This window comes from Erpetoichthys calabaricus, chromosome 2 (genome assembly GCF_900747795.2).
Source record: "Erpetoichthys calabaricus chromosome 2, fErpCal1.3, whole genome shotgun sequence".
Taxonomy (NCBI): Eukaryota; Metazoa; Chordata; class Cladistia; order Polypteriformes; family Polypteridae; genus Erpetoichthys; species Erpetoichthys calabaricus.
Genome location: NC_041395.2, coordinates 93,263,667 through 93,285,526, shown reverse-complemented (window position 1 = coordinate 93,285,526; position 21,860 = coordinate 93,263,667). Strand labels below are relative to the sequence as shown.

General features: G+C 40.2%; 1 protein-coding gene across 2 annotated transcripts; it reads right to left on the bottom strand.

The window, feature by feature from the left end:
* Positions 1-17,664: 17,664 nt before the first annotated feature.
* Positions 17,665-21,515, bottom strand: txnipa (thioredoxin interacting protein a). 2 transcript variants are annotated; one of them, XM_051922818.1, is made up of 7 exons: positions 21,073-21,515; positions 20,488-20,563; positions 20,229-20,376; positions 19,709-19,811; positions 19,338-19,594; positions 18,916-19,222; positions 17,665-18,761 (listed from the first exon to the last, which is right to left on the bottom strand). In XM_051922818.1, coding segments are annotated over exons 1-7 (1,146 nt in total). In that variant the 5' UTR covers positions 21,326-21,515; the 3' UTR covers positions 17,665-18,759. The 2 variants fall into 2 exon arrangements, with proteins under 2 accessions (XP_051778778.1, XP_028649966.2); XM_028794133.2 differs by having other exon boundaries at positions 17,665-18,771; positions 18,923-19,222.
* Positions 21,516-21,860: the final 345 nt, after the last annotated feature.

Genomic DNA, 21,860 nt, shown 5'->3' with positions numbered 1-21,860 from the left:
TGAGTGTGTAAATGGCTTGGAATGTTTAGTAAATTAACCTTTCTGTCAAGGTTTGCTCCAAGTTTGAGAGGTATGACTTGGTGGCCAAGATATTGGTCTTCAAGAGATAAGTTGGATGCTGTCTTGTGCTTGAGTCTGCTGAAATAGAAATGGGTTCCCCTTCAACCTGAAATTAGATCAAGTTAGGTCAGTGAATGGATGGATGGGTTTTTAGATAAAGTTTTGAGAAAGGAGTAAAGGCAGGTCATAAAAAAGCTATATTTCTGTCCTTACAGAGCACCAAAGAAGCTCAGATTATTTTCTATAGCCTTTATTTCTGGCTGCTTATTTTGTTTTTAATCATTCTATGCTTATAAAAAGAAGAAAGTCATCTGACTTACGGGATCTGAACTGCATGAGCCTCGCTTTTTTAACAATGGGTAATTCTTTATTGATCACGTTAAAGAAAAACAACCCTCCTGTAATAATGAGAGATAAAGTGTTTTAAAAGAACAGTGTTGCTTTTTATTACATGCTGAAATCGTTAAGTAAAGTTTAATGGCTCATAAAAGGTGTTGCACATCTGTCTCGTGCTTATTGCTTGCTCTGATTGTTTCTGGTTCAGGTTTTTAATTGCATGTTCGTGCTTTCCATTTGCAGTGATACAAGATAAGCAGTTCTTTAAAGGTTTCCTGTCGACATTCTGGCAGGCCAACCACAAGCTGTTCCTACCTATCCCACACATTGTTTGGTGCACAATAACATTGAAGATTATATTGAGAGACTATGGCTGAACTTTTTCAATCAATGTGACCACCAATTAGCTGGGATTGCTCACAGTTTAAAATTCTATTTCTGTCTTACAGCATCATTAAAACAAACAAATGAATCCTGCTGCCTGTGTGGTGATCTAATGTCAAGAGGAGCATGATAAACATATGATTTGGCATGGTTTTCAATACTAAAGCTATTGTACATTTAAGTGATTTTTTTTCTCCACGTAAGTTTGGTTTCCAAAATGTTTGGTCTGTTATTAAGTCCCACCATTGTGAGATACACTTAAATATTTACTGATGCTGGGAGCAGGGGTAATCTTCTTATATAATACGCTACCGTGGCTGTCCTTTTGTCTGTCCAGGATTTTAAATCACCTGTAGCTCGTAAACCGTATGACCTATTGACCTGAAATTTGGTACACATATACTACGTTACCTTTACTATCCGCTTTTGGGGTGATGATGGACCTTCAAGGTTATTCCTCTTTTTATTTTTATTTTATTTTATTGTAGAACTCTCTGCAGTGGCCATGCGGCACAGCCATGCGGCACATGCGTACGGACGCCGTTCTGATTCCCTACCACCTTCGCCATCACTTCCCTTACCTCTTTATATCTTAAATCATTCTTGAGGCAGATTGAAGAATTAAGTGCCAGCTTAAGTGAAAAATTAAGGAAAACGTACTAAGCAACACAAACACTGACTTAATCCGTTTTAACGTGAAAAGATGCAGATGAAAGAAGAGAAGAAGCGGGCCGCTAGGGTGGAGAAAAGAAGAGCTGCTCAGGAAGCAGCAAGTGCATCAACCTCTGAGTAAACGAATGTTAAACGTACAGAGGAAGAGGATGAAAACTAGGAATGCTCAAGTCAATTGTATTCACTGCACGTTATTGTGCAGTGCACCGTTACTGGTAAAAATAATAATACATTTTATATATAGCACCTTTCCCATGCTCAGAGTGCTTCAAGTAGTCCTGCACATGTTTGGGTAAGAATGCGAGGGCAGCTAGGGGGTATTAAACCCTGAGTATGTGCTGCATGTAGGAAAAAGAGATATGCAGCCTTGGTGAAAGCGTGCAATGTTGCATCAGTGCGATTGAATGCAAGTGGTCCCGGAAACACCAGGGGCACCTGACCGTTTGTTTAGTGAGCAAATGAAGCCACAGACGATTGGCAAGCAATGCAAACATGTAAAGCCCTACATGGTGTAGCACACGGGTGTCGAACTCCAGTCCTGGAGGGCCACAGTGGCAGCAGGTTTTCATTCTAACCATCTTCTTCATTAGTGACCAGTTTTTACTGCCAATTAACTTCTTTTGCCTTAGTTTTAATTAACTTGACTCAGGCCCCTTAGTTGTTTCTTTTTCCTTAATTAGCAGCCAAATAATTAGATGCAAAACAAGTCGCCTCATGACCATCTTACCTGTGCCCATCACATAGTATCTAAAAATTAAGAAAGGTGATGGTCTCGGTAAGGTTGATTGCTCCGGTCACCAAAATATTTTGACGATGTTCTTAGAAAAATCAACAGTTTTGGAAATGCCTGCTGTGGCAGAATGAGAGCAGCAACAAGGCATTGAATTAAATAACAGGTTTAATAGCAAGAATCAGCTTCTCATTAAAAGATTAGTTGGTGTGAAATTGGTTTAGCAGATCATCTGTTAGCTCATTTCACATTTCATTTCATTCCGGCTACCATTTAATGAAGAAAGGAATACATTCAGGGGACTGAATCCTTAAAATCAGGGATATTAAAATGAAGGAAAAAGAAGTTAATTAGCAGTGAAAACTGGTCATTGATTAGGAAAAGGGTCAGAATGAAAACCTGCAGCCACTGCGGCCCTCCAGGCCTGGAGTTCGACACCCCTGGTGTAGCACATGGGCTCAAAGAGGTGGGCCAGAGAAGTGGGACACTGTTGTTTTTTTGAAGCAGGGCATTGCACTGGGTCCAGTCTTATTCCAAATGCCATTTTAGGTGGTGGTAACCAGTCTAAGAGTGTTACCTTCTCTATAATTCAAATAGCTAAGAACAAACTTAAGAGGACCTGCTCTGTAAGGACAACTTATGCTCAATGGCATCAGGGACATTGAAAGTTGGTGCACCAGTGTAAAATTGAGCTGGGGCTAAGTGTGAAGTTCCATCAGCAGTTTACATCTCTCTGGCAGGAAGAGGTCAGAAGGTAAAGACTCAAATGGCAGAAGGAATAATGCAGTCCTGACAGAGTCAAGGACTTAGGAGCTTGGTGTTCAAGAGAACAAGCCACCTCATCTGATACACAATGGGCAATTCAGAATGAGAGTGGCTTTAGGGGTGATGTTTTGTCTGTTCATTTTAATTCATTTGTACTTACGTGTGTTCCTATAGTCTTCCCTCTGATGTTTATTTACATTTGATTTTAGGTTGAATGTGAAGTGCTATCATACTGAGGACTGAGAAAAGTGATCTTCATGATTTTAATAACCTGGTGGCTATTGTGATTCTAAAAGGTGCAACCACACTGTTGGTCACATTTTGAAGATGGCAGGACCCCCGTGACCCTGTGTTCGGATTCAGCGGGTTGGAAAATGGATGGATGGATGGATAAAGAAATAAACAAGACAAAATTTCAAACCTGTGTCAGTTCTGTGGGCATGTAACAGCATTTTCATGCTGTTAATTTTATTCTCTGTCTGTTATTTAATAAAATAATGTGTCATGTGAGCTGCTCATGAAGTTTCAACCTTCTACACCGTTAGTCTTCATTGTCATTGTGGGGTGTTTATGCCAGTCACGATGTCATGTGATAGGACAGTGGACATTTTATTAAAGGGTGAGCATATATACTTAAGAAGAAAATAGGATTTTATCCAAACTGCCTTTCTTTTTTGTGATAAATTTTTATTGGAGTCGATTGAGAAAGAATCCTAAACAGACATCAGCATTAATAAAAACCAACAACAGCAACTCACCTATAACACCCACCACCCCCATCATACCCCAGATCACTCATTAAAGTGAATCCTTAAAGATTCATAATTAAAGAGACATGACAGACAGAGTGAATTCCAAAGCTAAGAGAAAACACAGAAATAGGACGGTTAACCAGCCTACCACAAAATGCACAGCACCTTGCCGCTTCTCTAAAGTCATATCAGATAGTCTGGTGATTTGGGCCACTGATAGTTCAAGTAACACTAGATTGAAGAAAGAGGATTTCCAGAAACTTACAGAGAGAGAACTAGGAGATTTCCAGAGAGAGGTTAAGATTCGTTTTGCAGCCATTATACTCTGACAAAATAAACTCTGCTAGATAAAATTAAGAGAAAGAGTGAAAAGTACTAGAAGAAAAATGTATTAGTCTAAAAGGGAATATTAGCAGAGGGAAAGCAGAGAACAGGCAATTAAAGAAACTGGATCAATAAAGCAGGGACTGGAGAATAAGCCCAGAATATATGAAGAAGGGATGCTTGAAGAACAGATGGGATCATTTGTCTAGTGAAATGGATGTTCAATTCAGGTTACTCAACCTTAAGATAAAGCTGCTTCCTTTAATCTCTGTTTTCCTTATTGTAAAATTAAACATACGCCCTTAGAAATGTGTTTCCTGCCTTGATGCTGCAGTGCGCAACTTTTCCACTTACTCCGGACAATTATGCAATTTCTGTTCCAAACCTTTAGCACAAAGGAAACCAGTTCTTTCCCGTTTCAACTAATTGCTTTACCACAGAGCTCCTCTTCACGCAAAGCCCATATCAGATCTGCTTTTAAAAAGCAAGAATTAGACAACGTGTTTAATTATAGTGAGTATTCAAGACCCACACGTTTGGGTTCTCACGTACAGTAAAACTCCATTTGAAGACAAAAATAACATGAAGAACAAAAACATAATGATCAGTGATGCAAATAGGATTTAAGTTTTTGCTATTATTACAGTGTATTGGAAACTCTTACATTTATATTTAGGATTATCTTAATGTAAAGGACTTGTTTTATCTACAAATTCATTCAAGTGCAGATTAAAACTTTAAATGGGCTCAGTGTAAGTAATTGTTTCCTATGATAGACTGCCACCCTGTCCCTTTAAACTAATCAGATTTAATTGTTGAATGGAATCTAATGCATGAACATAGAAGGGATGAATCAAAGACAGGCTATCTACTGTACTTTCATTGTATCTCATTCAGCAGTGCAGGCCATCTGAACATCCAAGTATAGCATGTACTAATTATGCTGAATTGACCCACAGAGACAGGGAGATGAGAAGTGCTGCAAGTGGCTGAAACTCATCAGACAGGGGCATGTGTGGTGAGTGGACTGGCGCAATAATGACTGCCATCGCATTGTCCAGGTGGGTGCTATACATTGTTGGTGGATGATGTGTTCTTCTCTGTCTAAGCAATGTGAGTAATGAGAAAAGTGCTATTTAAATATTATTATTATTATTATTATTATCCTGGGCGGGTGACGTCTCTGCATTAAGGGCAAATGGGGCACTGCCGACATCCCACAGTGCTGTTTTTCAAAAATTAACTTGCCTCAATAATTTAGCATACCATTAAAAGGTTTATAGCAAACACAACATAGTCATCATAATCAGCTTTTTCCACATTTCAATACAATTCTTTCTTTTTTTCTTTCTTTCACAATTGCTTGTTTTATTATTGTACTCAAGCCTACAATTTATTCCTTTTTATTTTGAATTTTAATTCTGTTTTGACTTTTGATTCAACTGAAATCTTAAATTTTGCATCAATTGTTGGAATTTTCTTTGATGAATAAAACTTTTTCAGTTGCTTGTTGTGGCTTGATGCCTTATTTTTGAACTGTTTGACTATTGTTTTACAATGATGAGATCTAATTTTAGGAATATTCCCTATTTTCACTAATATGCTGCATTTCTACCAGTACTATTTATGTTGTAGTCATGCCAACTCTTCTGACTGATTTTTGTGCCTCTGGATATTCAAGTGGATCAGTACTAAACTGGCAACATCTTTCCTGTGAAGTCTTATCTCACTAAGACAATCACCAGTGGATTACCATAAGCTTAATACTTAAAGTTGGCCCTTTCCAGTAATTCTTTTTCTCTGCATCTTAGATTGTTATCTCATATAGTTACTGGATCAAAAACTCCAATAGCATCTGCTTGTGTTTCCTTTGGAGATATAGTCCAACTTATTCCACTCTTTGTGCAGAGGAAGAGTTCGGTCTGGAATCCTCTATATATAAAATGCTAAGGGTTGTCTGTCATACAAAAACTCACAAACCACTGGGCCTTGAACCTTGATCTTGGTCTTAATTGAGAGCTTATGATGTGACATATGTGGCAAGAGGCATTGCTGACAGAAAAAGAACCGCAGTGGCATTTGTGGACAGTGAAGTACATTGCACAGGCCGACTGATAGTTTTCATCACAAACACAAGTCATATACTCTGAGTGCAAAAGAAATACAGTACATACGTGGCCAAAGAAATGGACGTGTGACCTAGCTCAATCACATAATTGGGTTTTGGGTCCTTCTCACAGCCACACAACATAGCTGACTGGAAAAGAGCTGTTGCAACATCTGCTGACAGTGAAGCACATTGCTCAGACTGACCGATCATATTCATCATATAAGTCATAAGTCATATACTCTGAGTGCAAAAAAAAGTCATACCCACCATTAGAACAAAAAAATGGTGGCGGCACCCTCAGCAGAGTGTCCAGGATTGCAGCGTTTCATGAACCACCTTTCTTCGACCAGAACAGACAGTTTGCTAGTACTCATAAAAATTTTGCAGTACTGCACTACTGTTTGTTCTAAACTATGCCATCCACCTCAAAGTTTTTATATCAAGATGGTCAATTTGTCAAAGCAACACTGCAGTATCTGGATGTTTGTGTAATGAGCGTTCTACTGCTAACACTTCTTAGATTAACATAAGTTGAAGGACCACCACAGTGTGAATTCATTATGGACTGCAGTCTTTATATGTTTTGTTTAACTAACACATTGCAAATACCTACCAAGTCTGCATCTCCAAATTGACACAACTCCATCTGGTCTTTTTACTTTGCAGCAAGTCAGTGCTCAAGTCAGGGCAGCAGTTAGACTGCAATTGTTAAATATGATCAGAAAATTAAAAGAATATCAATTGAATGTCCGTTGTCCTTCAAGGGTTTGACGCTAAACTGATAACTAAATCAAATTCTGTTATATCTAACAGATTGTTCTTTATCGTCCTCACTTAAGTCCTCATTCCTAGACTTTTATTCTTGTTGGTAATTTAACATCTTTATTGATATTCCTGCATGTGATGTTACACAGTCTTAGATTTTTGCTCTTAGTCCTCTTCTAGCATATTTCTACTTTTGAATTGTTGATTCTTGCTTGTTTTTTCTTATTGCAGTTCAGAACTTTGTGTTTCATATATTAATCTTTTATTTGGTGTTTACAGTAATGTGTGATATTAATTTGTATCCAGTGTTACTAATTTGATCTTTTTCTGTGCTATTATTCATGTTGATCTAGTTGTAAAGCATTTTGAGCATTGGAAATGAGCTACAAAAATAAAATGTATTGCAAGTTATTATTATTATCATTATCAGGAATCACATCAGTTACTAATGTACAATAGGATTTAGCGCTGAACAACAACTGATAAATCTACATTTCATTTGTGTTTCTGCGTTCAGTGTTAAGTATTTGATGTTTGCCTCGCAGTTAGGAGACCCGGGTTCGCTTCCCGGGTCCACCCTGCGTGGAGTTTGGATGTTCTCCCCGTGTCTGCGTGGGTTTCCTCCAGGCGCTCCGGTTTCCTCCCACAGTCCAAAGACATGCAGGTTAGGTGGATTGGTGATTCTAAATTGGCCCTAGTGTGTGCTTGGTGTGTGGGTGTGTTTGTGTGTGTCCTGTGGTGGGTTGGCACCCTGCCCGTGATTGGTTCCCTGCCTTGTGCCCTGTGTTGGCTGGGATAGGCTCCAGCAGACCCCCGTGACCCTGTGTTCGAATTCAGCGGGTTGGAAAATGGATGGATGAATGGTATTTGATGTTGATACTGAGGAGTCTTTTGTATGTTGTGACACATGAGTCCCTGTGTTGCACCTCAAAACATGAGGCTGAGTCTCAGTACTTTAGCAAAACCAGCTTTATTCAACTTGAAACAGGAACAGAAGGGTTATTTATTGCAGCAGGAGCTACCACTCTCCTATACACAGACACAGCAAACAGGCATAGTCGGGGACAAGTCAGTGGCCAAGTTAAACTGTTTCCTGTATTTATAATGTCCCTTGCGTCACTCATTGGCTCATAGGCGCACTTCAGTGTGCCGTCCAGTGGGGGGGGGGGTCCTAAAAGAGTTCATAGACCTCACATCCCCTCCCCTTAGCTTTGTCCACACTGGTGTGGGCAAAGAGACCATCCAAGCCAGGCTCTGCCAGGCAGGAGCAAACGTTAGCATTGGTGTATGCAACCCTGGGATGGTTGGCAAACATCAAAAGCGAAAGCCTGCAAGCTAATAGACCAGCGAGTGCTCCAGGCATTTGTATCTTTCTGTTTGTACAGCCACTGAAGTGGGGTGTGGTCAGTCACCAGAGTAAAATGCCATCCCCAGAGTTAGTAACGGATGAGCTCCACCGCCCACTTAATCGCCAAGTACTCCTTATCAATTGTTGAATAATTACCCTCCCTGGGTAGCAGTTTCCTGCTGAGAAATGTGATGGGGTGTTCTTCCCCCTCAGCCCTTCACCCAACCCGTTGTGAGAACACAGCTTCTAAAACGTAAGCACTCGCATCTGTGTGCAGAATAAATTTCTTTGAAAAGTCTGGATTGCACAGAACTGGGAATGATAATAAAGTAGCTTTAGGTCCAAGAACTCTCTCTCACAGACGTCAGTCCAGACAACACTATGATTCTTTCTGCCCTTTGTCAAGTCAGTGAGAGGGACAGCCCGATGCGCAAAGTTGTGAGTGAACAACTGTACTACCCCATGAGCCTGAGGAAGGCATGAACCTTCCTCTGTGTTTCAGGACGTGGATATGCAAGCCCCTCCCCCACCTTGTCCATTTGAGGCTTGAGCAAACCCTTCCCCATGGAATTTCCCAGATAATGGGTTTCTGACATACCCAGCCTGTATTTCTTAAGATTACTGTCAATCCCACCAGCCATAAACTGTCAAGCACCGCCCAAAGACAGGCAAGATGAGATTCCCAGTTATTACTGAAAATGACAACCGGATCTGGTTCGCTGAAAGGAATGCCATGGAGACCAAAAGGGAGTGCCGTAAATTCAAATAACCCGTCGGGAGTGGCAAACGCCGTCTCCTCACAGCTGGACTCCTCCAAGGGTACTTGCCAATATCCCTTCGTGAGGTCTATGGTGGAAATATATAAAGCCTCCCCGTGCTTCTCCAACAATACAGAACTGAACCAAACCATCAGGTTTTGAGACAAGTATGATTGGACTTTTGCTCAGATGAATAACATCTAACTGAAGCATCTGCTGAACTTCTTTACGTATCACCTTCCTTGTTGCCTCTGGCAAGTGATATGGGGGCACCTGTACAGTAACACTAGGTGGTGTTACAATCTTGTTGTCCGGTCAGGCATGGCCAAAAAGATGTTGGAGTTCCTCTCAATCACCGAAAGCATTTTCGCTTTCTGAGTGCCAATAGCGACTTCTATTTGAGGGACTGCTGCAGATGTGACCATAACCTTGCACGGTTCATGCTACTCCTTCAGCATGCAGATTAATATGCAAAACCTGTATGGGATTCCACCACCCTAGAATCCTAACTTTATAATTCACGGGGGGATATACGCTCTTTGATGACTGCCGGACCCAGCCAATCAGCCTGGAATTTATGCATATCCGACGGAATCAACACCAGCACTTGATCCCCCTTCTTAAACTCACGAAGTTTACTTGTCTTGTCGTAATCACAATTCTGCGCCCCCTGCTTACGCTGAAAATGTTCCACCACAATTGTGGACAGTCTGGAAATCTGTTTGTTCAATGACACAACTTGATTGACTAACCTGCCCACTCGAGGTGTCGGACGAGTCCCTGTCCACTCTTCTTGAAAAATTCTAACACACAGCAAGGTCGGAGGCCAAAGAGTAGCTCGAAAGGGCTCAATCCCATAGATGCCTGTGGAGACTCCCTAACAGTAAACAGGAGAAAGGGCAGTACTGTATCCCACAAACTTGGGTCATCATGGGCGACTTGTCGAATCATCTGTTTGAGAGTTTAATTAAATTGTTTAGTCAGGCCATTCATTTGTGAATGATAAACCGTGGAGTGTTACTGCTTAATTGCAAAGCTTTCGCATAGCTGCTTCATGATGTGAGACATAAAGGGCGTGCCCTGACTAAAATACATGAACATTTCTCAGTGTGCTTTTGCAACATAACGGGTATACGCTCACTGCAACATGGCCACTTCTGAGTATCTTCTGGCCGTAATCAACTAACACGAGCATATACTGAAAGCCACTTTTACTCTTGGGAAGCAGGCCAACAATATCTAATCCCACCCTCTCAAAGGGGACGTCTAAAATAGGCATCGGTACAAGGGGTGCCCTGGCAGGTCTGTGAGCGTAATCTTTTTGACAGTCGGGACAGGACTTATAAAATTGCTCCACATCCTGGTGACCTTCCAAACCGTGACTGTGAGCATTTTTTAAAACCTTCTTCCTATGCTCACTTAGCACTACCAACTGCTCAATTTGCCCATCACCCAATACAGAAAACCATCCTTAAGTAAAAAATGTGGTGTTTTAAAATTTTCATATGATTTTTCTGTGGCATTATTTGTCTGACATTTTAGCATTACTTGTGCTGTTAACCTAATGCATTGTGCAATGCAGTGTCCCTCCCTCACTTCATCACGTGCCACCTCCTTCCTCAGCCACTTTCTAGCACTATTGCTATGTTTTTCTTCCATGTGGCTCCAATTATCTTTTTTCTGCCTACACATTAATGTGACTGGCTCTGTCTCAGAGAGCTCACTTGTGGTCAAGAGCAACCCCATCTACACTTTCTTTCCCGAACTCTGTAAACTGATCCAAGCCAGGATCCTCCCCAGAACTCACCAGCACTGATGTACCAAGATTAATGGATTTAAACAGCAGAGTGTGTCTTTTAAGCTTTGCTCTTTTATACTTGTTCGTCTCTCTCTCATTCACTTATTCACACTCACGCACACATACACTTCTTACTTCCAGAAAAATACATATTAGGTTAAATAAGTCAAGAATAAACAAATGTCAATATGTGTAGATGATAAGAAACCCATCCAGAGCTAATTCCCACCTGATGCTGCTGGGATGAGCTGTAACTTTCTGTAATTCTCTAATGGAATAGGCAGGAGCAGAAAATGCTAGAACTAGACCACCAGCAGCAGCTCAACTGCCTTGGACTTGATCACAAAATCAGATATGAGTTTACAGTTTCATACTTTACTCATGGCGAAAAACACATAGCCTGGCCATGATCAGATATAAAGCAAAAGACTTGAACATTGACACTGCACACCACTGAATTCAGAAGAGCAACTCTAAATTAGCTGGTTGGCTGTGTGTGTGATTCTCCATTTTGAAGCATGGGCATCCCCTCCAGGGTTGATTTCTGACTTGCACCTAATGCTGGCAAAGGCATACACTGGCCTCCAAGAACATTGCACTGTATTAAGCCATTTTAAAATGAATGGATGAATTAATATTTAACAACACAAATATAATTTTTTTATCTAAGACAGCAGAACTTAGATCTGTCATATTTTGTAGTCACACAGTATATTAATTTTTTGCAGTGCATAAAAACAAAGTCATTATTAATGTTTCAAGCAAAGCTATTGGCAGCATGGCAATGCAGTGGTAAGCCGTTAATTTACAGCTCTAGCATCCTGGCTTTGAATCCTATGCCTGGTCAATTCATGTGTGGAGTTTGCACTTTCTCCCTGTGTCTGTGAGGGGTTTCATCCCATATCTTCAAAGGCATGAAGGTTACATTAATTGGACATTCAGTACTGGTCTTGGGTGAATGTGTGAATGGGTCCTGCGATGGACTGATGTCCTGCCTAGAGATTGTTTTTTACTTGTGTCCAATTCTGTATGGATAGGCAGTGACCCTGAATTTTATTGCTGGTGGTCTGACAATATTATAATAATTGTTCATGTTGCTAACTGTATAAATAAGTAGCATAGTTTAAGAGGTGGCTCATAAAAATCTGATTGCAGATTCCATTTGCACCACTGAGCTACAACTGTAAGTTATTTGTGTTCTGTTTGTAAGTGTCGATCCTTAGAGCTCTATGATCTTAATTTGTACAGAGCAAACCAAGTAGAGTATTGCAGATAAAACAATATAACAAGAATTAAAGAAATGATACAAAAAACAGGAAATAATTCAGTTTGAAGGTAAATCAGTTTGTTTAAGTGGCTCAGGAGCTCAGGAGCTCAGGTAGAACTTTTGTGAAGTCAACCCCGTCACAGGCAGGCAGGACACACATATTATTACACACAACCCACAGTTTATTTACAGTTCAGTGCCCAAATCACCAAGACAGAAGGCTCACCGAGCCCAACACAGTCCCTTCTTTGCCGTCAGTCCAACCACCTCCACTCCTCCTCAGGTTTTGTCCTCTTCCTCCCGACTCTGGCCGATCAATGGTGTCTGTCCTTTTTATAGGGCACCCAGAAGGAATCCAGGTGCCCAACAAGCTTCTTCTGGCTACATTTCCGGGTGTGGCGGAAGTTCTGTCAAGTAAGGTCGTGTAAATGTCCACGCGCCCCCTGATGGTGGCCATGGGCACCTGCAAGGTTGAACTTCCATGCTCATAACCCCGTGCCCCTGCTGGGAGCCAAGGGGACTGTCCTCTGTCGGTCTGGGGAAGAAACGGTCTTGAAAATACACTCTCCCCAGGTCCTTCCATGGTCAGGGCATCCCAGCTGGGTAAGAGCCCTGGTAGTCTGCCACACCCTGCAGGATTAAAGATTCACCTGAGTAGGTCAATTGCTCTTCCTTCATATCAGCTAATATGAGTGAGCGAAGACACATGTCTGGGTGTGCCCTTTCCAAGATTAGTTCACATTTTGCACCCATTCCTGCCAGAATTGTCATTGGCTCCTTGTAACCCCTGGGCTGAAAATCAGATTGATATGTGGATACTTTATATATCATAGGTTTGCAGAGAATATTAAAATGATTACCGTATATACTTGCATATAAGTCGGTCTTGAAACCTCAAAAATTGATCATTAAATCAGACCCACACTTATACACCCGTTAAAAAGTACGACACTTAAATGTATTTCTTTTTTTACATCTTGCTTCTTCCAATCTCACACCAGTTTTTCAGAAATATCGAATTTTGTTGCAGCAGCGCAGTTACCAGTTTCTTTTGCCACTTCAACGACTTTTAATTTAAAACCAGCTTCATATTTTCTTCTGATGGAACGCTCCATCGTAGATAAGAGATGCTCTTATGATAAAGGTGTATGAGGGTGTGAGGTACAAAAAACACTAAACAGTGCAAACGTTGCTTTGGAATAGTTTGGGTATTACCGTGTGGTCACGTAGGCACAACACATAGAAAATAAAGGCCGTGTGCTCCGTGGTTACTCTCTCAGGTGGGCGTTAGCATATCATAATCTCTTGGACCAATAGTTTTCCACATTCGACTTATACGACCGACATTATAAAATACCAGAAATTATACAGTAAAATCAAGCCCCGACTTATCTGCGGGAGAACTTAAACGCGAGTATATACTGTATGCAGTAGGGGTAGAGTATTTAGGAGTTATCATTTTGAGACATTTCATAGACACTTTTGTCCAAGTTGGCTTACAAATATACATGACAACAGTTTACAGATGTTTTTTACAGCAGTTTAAATGACTTGCTCAGGTCACACAGTGAGACTCAGGCTGGATTTGAACCAACAGCTTTGATACTTAAATATTAATTCTGCAGCCACTACACCAAACTGCCCTCAAGATTCAAAAGGTGCTATATAAACAGTTCACTTCAGCTATTTTGTTGCCTGTGCTTACACTGAATTGAAGTGCTTGTCCAGGTGAAGTGATCAGTCCATATACCTGCATGCCGGTTCCTGTTCTTTAAATCTTTCAGATACTTTGTGGCTAGTAAGACCTCTTGGGGATTTTTCTTTACCTTTACCTTATCTGATGTAGAGCTTTATTAATGGTCACTCGTTGAAAGGTAAAGTGTTATGTGCTTATGTGTTTTTCCACTCATGCAGTGACATTGAAAGTGATTATGTGAAAGGCATTAGAAATATAGGGTAAAGGGTAGCGAGAGATCACAGACTGGCAAGGCAGAGTAAAACCAGAGCTGGAAAAAGGCTGAATGACTTTGCTTACGTGATATCCTCAACATAGACATTCCATACCGCCTGCCAACATGTTTTTCATTGTTGATCACATAGCAAGAGAATGTGGCTGCTTAAAATGTACAAATGAACTGAACTCCGTAGTAAAATGGTACCCTGTTTCACTCTTCTAAAATCCCGTAGACCTCATGGCCGTGCACAAATTTGTGCTGAATAACATAATGACACATCTATCCATTTCAAAACTGTTTATCTTGTCCATGAAATGTGAAGATTGGATGCCCAAACCAGAAGCAATGACTGCAACACTAAAATCACAATTTGATAACAACCTGAAAAAGCAAATCGTCAGCATGTGGGCATAAATGTGAAGTGGCCGATTCTAATGTCCAAAGATTTTAGGCTTGGTCCCGGGTAGTCCTTGGAGATTGCTTGGTTTCCCTCCAGCCACTTCATTAATCAAAACCTCCCTGTAAGAGATCTCATTCATTAATTTAATGGTTTGTTTTGGCTAGAAACGCACAGCTCTGGTTTTCACTTTTCTGCGAGATAGAACCATATACTGTATGTGTTATTTTTATTGTTCAGAAAATATGCCTTTGCTTAGAGCAAATTTACCTATTTGTAGAGACTTTCTGTGCAGAAATGAGAATTATGAGATGGATGTGTGAAGTTAGAAAAAAGGACAGAATTAGGTCCATCAGAGAGAGGTACAACAAAAATGGGAGAAATGTCTAAGAAAGCTCAGGAAAATAGGTTGAAGTGGTATGGACATGTGAAGAGGAGAGACAACGAATATTTGGGGCAAAGAGTGATGGGAATGGAAGTACAGGGGAAGAGAAAGCGATAGAGGCCAAAACAGAAATGGATGAATAAAGTAAAAGAAAATCTGAAGGAAGAGGAGGTTGATCATCGACCCCCACATAGAAGTGGGAAAAGCTGTAGAGAAAGAAGAAGAAAGATGAGAATTGTTAGCAATTTTTTTGTTCAGAATTGAACTACAATATTCATGTTTACAACACAAATTTCAATCAGGATCAAATACTACCAGTAGAATTTGATTCAAATAGGAAAGCAGTATGGACACTTCTCATCTGAAGGTAGCAAATATCAGAATCAATATGATATGGATGCAGTGTATCTATTTCAGAAGACCATGTAAATCAGTGGTCCTCAAACTCAGTGCTGATGGCACCCCAGTGACTGCAGGTTTGTATTGTAACCAACGCCTTTTTTATTTGGACTCCTAGACTTAAGCAACCTGTTGTATCCAGTTTCTATGTTTTGGTGTCAATGTGGAAATTAAATTACTAAAATCAAGATTACTAAAAAGAAGAATCTTCTGACTTGACGAATGATTAGAGAGAGTTACAGATAAATAGATCCTGAAGGAAACTTAAGAATCGCAGTGAGGCATCATAAACGTGTATTACCATTTGTATTAAGGAGTTCCAGTGGTATTTTATAACCTACTTCTCATTAATAATTTGTTGGCTAAAACTCCATTTTTTAAACCTGTTGTATGCTAAGCCGGGTCATGGGAAAGCTGGATCCTATACCAGCAAGCATAGAGAACAAGGCAGGATGAAGAATCAGTCCATCACAGGATGAACACACAGCCACGGCACCAATTCAGCTAACCTGTGTGTCTTTGGACGGAAACTGGAGCACCTGGAAGAAACCCACACGGACACAAGGAGGGCATGCAAGCTCCACACAGGGAGGATTGAGGATGTGGTCTTGAAACCCAACCTCTTTGTTGCAAAGCAGCAGTGTTACCACTGCACCACCATGCCGCCCTTTGGCTAAAAGTGCTCAATGGTATTATGTTAGAGAGAGGATGTGCACCATTGTTCATAATGACACTCAGTTTTGTTGAAGTTACAGTAGGTATGAAGTTGGGTATATTTGTATTAAAATGTAACAAACATTTACATTTGTTACAAAAGGATCATTGGGAGTTTTTTTTTTACTTGAATTTAAAGATTATTATCATTTATGATTTGCATTCTGCTTTGTAGGTGTTCATTTATGATTTACCAATGCGCACATTATTGGGTCTGACACTAAAGTATTTGCAGCCTTTTAGTATTCAGTGTCACCTGCCTGGGTGTCTGGTCTGCTCATTGTTATGTCATATAGGTCAGGAGCATGTGCCGCTCCTACCACATGACAAACCACCTCAAGATCCCAGATTAGGACCCAAGTGCAGCCATGCAACGGGTGATACCTCAGTATAGTTATAGCAAAAATATAAAAATTTCTACATATATATTTCATAAATGTAAAAAACACACTACTGTACCTTTGAGACTGCAGATCAAGAGAAGAGAAAAAGACCAGCTAACAAAATGAGATCAATTTCAGGTAAAAATACTTGCGGATTGTTACTACTGGTGGGAACAAAAACCTGTAGCACAAAAACCTGCAGTCATATGACCGAGTTTAAGAACCATGGATGTCAATACTCTGCTCAGTTCCAGGAGAACCTGTGGGACTGCAGATTTTCATCCCCAATGACTGCTGCTTTTAATTACTCATATACTGATTTAACTGTTACTGTCGTATGTTTTGGTGTCAATCCAGAAATTTGAAAACCACGTTTGCTAGATTTTGTTGGAATTAAGCAAGTACTTATGTATGTTACATGGGTTTACTGGGTTTTAAGATTTTTGTTATTATCTTCACCATGATTTTCATTCTGCTTTTCCAGGTGCTCTGGATATTTAAGCTATTATTAAGTAGTAATCAGACTAGGAAATGATGTGGCTGAAGCTTTTCAACATTCAGTTGTTTGCCCAGGTGTTTACTAAACGCTGCATTGTCATTATTAGGATACAATTAACAAGAGTCTAGGAAAATTTTTTTTTTTTTTTTTTTTTTTTTTTAAATAACTATAAAGAACTTACAAATGTAAACCTTACACTATGCTCTTCTGTAAATGAATAATGAGAAGAACAATTTGAGGTAACTGGGAGACTGGGTGGAACAAAAACCTGCAGCCACCTGGGGTCCTAAACCACTGCATTACTGAATCATATCCAACGTGCCACATTAACTCCCTCTATCAAAACATTACATACACATGTGCTTTGAGAATGGGAAAGACACCATATAAATAAAATGTATTGTTATAGAGCAATTTACTTATTAAAAACACAGAATGCTTGTTTCTATTGCCCTCTTGTCAAGTTTGAGATACGTTTAAAAAAAACCACAGAGCAACAAACAATGCATTCTGCGCTGGATTTGTCACCTCTGTACCATTAACTCAGTGGGCAGTTATCAAGAAGCTGCATGGTATTTAAAATCTTCTAAAGATTAAGGGAACAGAAGCTTTCAAAAGCACACATCTTCACACATTCCTAGAAAATTAAATCACATCACCATCCACTTTCAAATGAAACTTCTGAATTTTAAGGGACACGCCAAGCACCCCTCAAGCAGGGAGAGGACAGTCAACAAGGAAGAGGATTGAGAAGCATCCCCAGATGTGAGCAACAATTAAGATTGAGAACAACATTGGGATATTACCAGGAACGTTAGTGCTTTAGACTGCATATAGGAAGTAGAAACAATTACTCCAAAAAATAAACTTCAAAACTTTTATTGATCAAATAAAAGTAACCCATAGGGTTTTAAATATATTACAAAATAACACTTTTTCAATACAGAAAAAAAAAATATGTATAAAAATAAAAAAGTAATACAATAATTCACAGATTCAAACTCCATTATTATAAAGATATTTAAAATTTAGAATGAAATGCAGTGCTAACAGTTTTCAAACAAAAAACACAAAATAGGAAAAGTGCATTGCTGTTGATTTGCCACAGCAGTTTAAAAATATGTACAAAATATGGCACTTGTAGTGAAATCCAAGAATGCTCTGACAATCAACACATTTGTATTAAACCACCCAAAGTGGAATTTGCACAGGCAGTTCAAAAGCATATTGCGTTAACAAAACAAAACAAAAAAAAAAAAGTGCTCATAATACAGTAGTAGTAACTAAAACCAAAATACTGATTTACAACAGTCTCAAAAAGGACCCTCACAACAGCTCTTCTGATTGGATAGTGGCTAAAGTAAAATATCAGTAAGCTCATTTTGCATAAATTAATCTGACTAAAAAGAAACGAATCAGGGAATCAGTAATCCTTATCGTCTTTCCCGACTTCTACAAAGGAGCATTATTGGAATGATACACAAGGACGGCCAACAAACGCAGCACATTTAGTGCAGCGCCCAAAAAGACTCCAAATGCCCTGAAATAGGGGTTTACAGAATATGGAAATACATATACAGCTTAAAATTTCTTCTCAATTTCCAGAAAAGATTATTGAAATGCTAGAAGTATATAATTTTCATTTTGCCATTGCACTCTTCAAAACTGAATGGAGTGCTTTGCCACGCAATGCATCAGAAACAGTACTTTAAGCATTTGGTTGCTTGTTCTCCTCGCCAGTATGTCAGTGTTGGAGCAGATCTGAAAAGATGCCAAAGCCAATGCTGCAGTCTCACTCTCCACTGTAACCCGAGACCTGTCTGCTCAAGCAGTGTGCAGCAAACCCCTGCCCAAAATTCTGCCAAGCAGGCTTCTGCAAAATCAGTACGATGAAGTGTCAAGTTCAAAAGACCAGTAAAGGCTTGGATGTGATTTGCTTATGAAACATTGCCATTGCACTCTTCATCAACCTAGAACGGGAAAAAAAAAAAGGAGAAATAAGTTTATCCCCAAAAAAAAATGAAGCACCTGCATCCATCTAAAACGTGAAAACTTCATAATCTAGGTGAATTAACACTTAAAAAGTACATGTGGAGAATGAGAAAAATAAATACAACTTACTTCTTTATATGCAGGTGGTGGGAACTCGAATCGAGGAGCCATCATGAAAAGTGGGCTATCACAGCCATCATAGTCATCAAGCAGTGGAAGGGTGGGGCTCTCCATCCTGTAGTCGTTGGAGATGTCACTGTAGCTTGGAGGTGCAGATGGCATAGATGCCCAACTGTTGCTAGCTGTACTGCTGCTCTCTTGACTGCACAAACTGTTGTTTCGGCTGCTGAATCCATTGTAAGGAATGGTACCAATGACAAGAGGAAGCTCCAGAATCAGCTTATCTGAGCCAGGGATGTGAACATATACCTGAAAGAGGAAAAAGGCATTTAACAATCTGTATTACCAAACTGCTAAAAAGTTCCACCATTTACTTTCTGTGCAGTGAGACATCCAACCAAACAAACACTCAAAGGCAACATACCATGAGGGCATACTCTACACGGATGATGTTGCAATCCAGGATGGAAGGCTTGATTTTTGGTACACGGATGGTCTTTCCTCTCCAGGCTTCACATGTACCTGAAATGATGTGGTTGCCCCGCACTGAGCACAGCTTCTGCCTCTGGACTTTGCTCCGTCCATTTGCCTGGTAGATGTGTTTGGCAACAATGGCTGCTTTTGGAACAACGATGCGCGAACAGGTATTTTCAAAATTTGCATCAATGCAGATCTCCTCACCTGGTTGAGAAAAACAGAAATGAGTTAGTCAAGTTTAATCCTTCATAAGAAGAATCAGCAAAACTAAAAACAAGTCTGAAAATTAAGGCAGCTAGTTTGTTTTTTTAAACTTACCTTCACAATATCCTCTCCTGTCAATCTTAGCATTGACAGACACCTGACCATCAGAGATGAACATGCAGGTCACTTTCTTTCCTTTTGTTCCAGCTGCTGGAGACTGAAAAGAATATAAAAAGAGACAATTAGTTCCAAGTCAGCAATTTAAGCATGGTCAGTTAATGAACAGCAAATGGCTAATCACTTAAAAGTTTACTAAGCATCACTAATGGACACAGATACTTTCTAACAAGTTACTCTTTACAGAGTGTTTCAAGACATTTTCAGGAATTTTCATTTAAAGACTTAAACATTATACACATTTAGGGTGACCATGTTGTACAGTTGTGTACTGAAATTGCTTGTCTACCAATATTAAAAGCACTATGGCCATATGGTGCATAATCCAATAACAGACTTAACTCCGGATACACGCCAAATAAGCTCTTTAAGGTCTTAAAAATGCTCACTTTGCATGCTTAGAAACCTGTTACGCTAGCATGCAATTCAAATCACACATGTACTATGAATGTCTTACCATCAATTCAGGAGTGTTGACATCGATGGGCTCCACAACTTCAAAGTTCTTCATCGACTCCTGAGAAGGCTGGCCAGGTCTGTCAAGAAAAGCCTTGACGTAATACTGCACACTGCCAAACTTTCCTTTGTAAGAAGAGACCAGCTGTCTGCAAAAGACAAAAGAAAAACAAACTGTTACCTCCTGCAAAGTAAATAGAACTTATTACCAAAATATAAATAAACTGATACAGTCTTGCATGCCTTTCTGAAATACTTACCCTTGCTGTGGAAGCTCAAATCCAAACATGTACTCGTATCTTTTGCCGGGTATCAGAATAACGGAGCCATCCTCTTCTGTAATAAAAAGAGAAATAGTCCATTAGTTCTTTTGGGTCAATTTCACATCAAACAGCATCTCACATTGTTCTAACTTAGCTTTTTCTTAATCGTATGCAAAAAAGGCCATGGGTATCACATCAATCAGCTGGAACAGATACAGTTGAGGTTGTTCCAACTTTGCCTTTGTGTGCTACGCATATAACAGGCTGACTCAAGTACATCCCATCCCGCCCTGCAGTGTTTCCCTTTAGGGATGCCAACTACGGGAATCCCCTTTCGGTACTCCGCTGCTCCCCCTACAGTTTTGCCAGCAAAGCAGAGCCAGGCATCCAGCCAATCTCCCATGCAATGCAATACAATACGCTTACAGTTCCCACAAAAGGAGATGCGCACAGCTATGCCCTGTGCCTTAAAGAAAAACGCTACTGAACTTTTATAGTCATTAGGTCAACCTTAAACATAGTTCCATAAAAAGCTTCAAAATCCCAGTTATAATATGATAAAAAATAACGGAGCATGCCTACCTGTGGGATGGTCGTCCAGACGGAGCGTGTCTTCGTAGCGCAAGTAGTCCACTTCTTCTTTGCAGCGCTGCTTGCCTTTAGGGTATTCCACTTTTGCGCATCCGATGCCGATCACCCGCATTGCGGACACCTGGGTAAGTTCCAGTACTTCCAAGATGATCTTTCCAGCCACTTTATCTCCGCTGGAGTAGCTTTTTGCTGGATCATTGAACACGACATCAAATTCCTTTAACTTTTTCGTCATTATAACCATGTTGACCGTCTCAACTGCAATACCCTATTGGAATTAAATAATTATCTTCTTTATAAAATAAATGAACAAGCACAAAATTCCAGGGGTCAATTGCTTTCGTTTTTGTGTATGGTTTAACCACTAGCCTGAACTAAGCTCCGCTCTCCTTTCTCTCACTGTAACTGAAAACTGCTGTAAACAATTCAGGAAGCTGCGCTTTTATATACCCAGCCTCAACCACTGACTCACTCGCCTTGTTTCTCCCACTCAGCTGTGCATGTGCTCCTAGAGTGAACAGCATGAACCACCGCGTGCACAGCACTGCTATTGGCTGTAGTAGGTTGTTTGTGTCGTTCGCAACCAATCAGCGGCAAGCAGGTACGCGTGGACAGCACATGGACTTCGGAAAACAGCTTGTGCGCTCTATGCTTGAGGAGGGAGCGGAAAGGGAGTGCGGGCACGAGCCAGAAATGTAACAGACATCATTGATTGATGCGAAAATTTGCCAATCCAGTTCAACACAAGTTGTTGGAATATTTGGAGTCTGATGTGTTTT

Excerpts from the sequence above, each read along its gene's own strand:
- txnipa (XM_028794133.2), bottom strand. The coding sequence starts at position 21,325 with ATGGTTATAATGACGAAAAAGTTAAAGGAATTTGATGTCGTGTTCAAT. Across the intron at positions 20,377-20,487 it reads TTTGAGCTTCCACAGCAAGG|ACAGCTGGTCTCTTCTTACA; the intron begins GTAAGTATTTCA and ends TGTCTTTTGCAG. Across the intron at positions 19,812-20,228 it reads TCAACACTCCTGAATTGATG|TCTCCAGCAGCTGGAACAAA; the intron begins GTAAGACATTCA and ends TATTCTTTTCAG.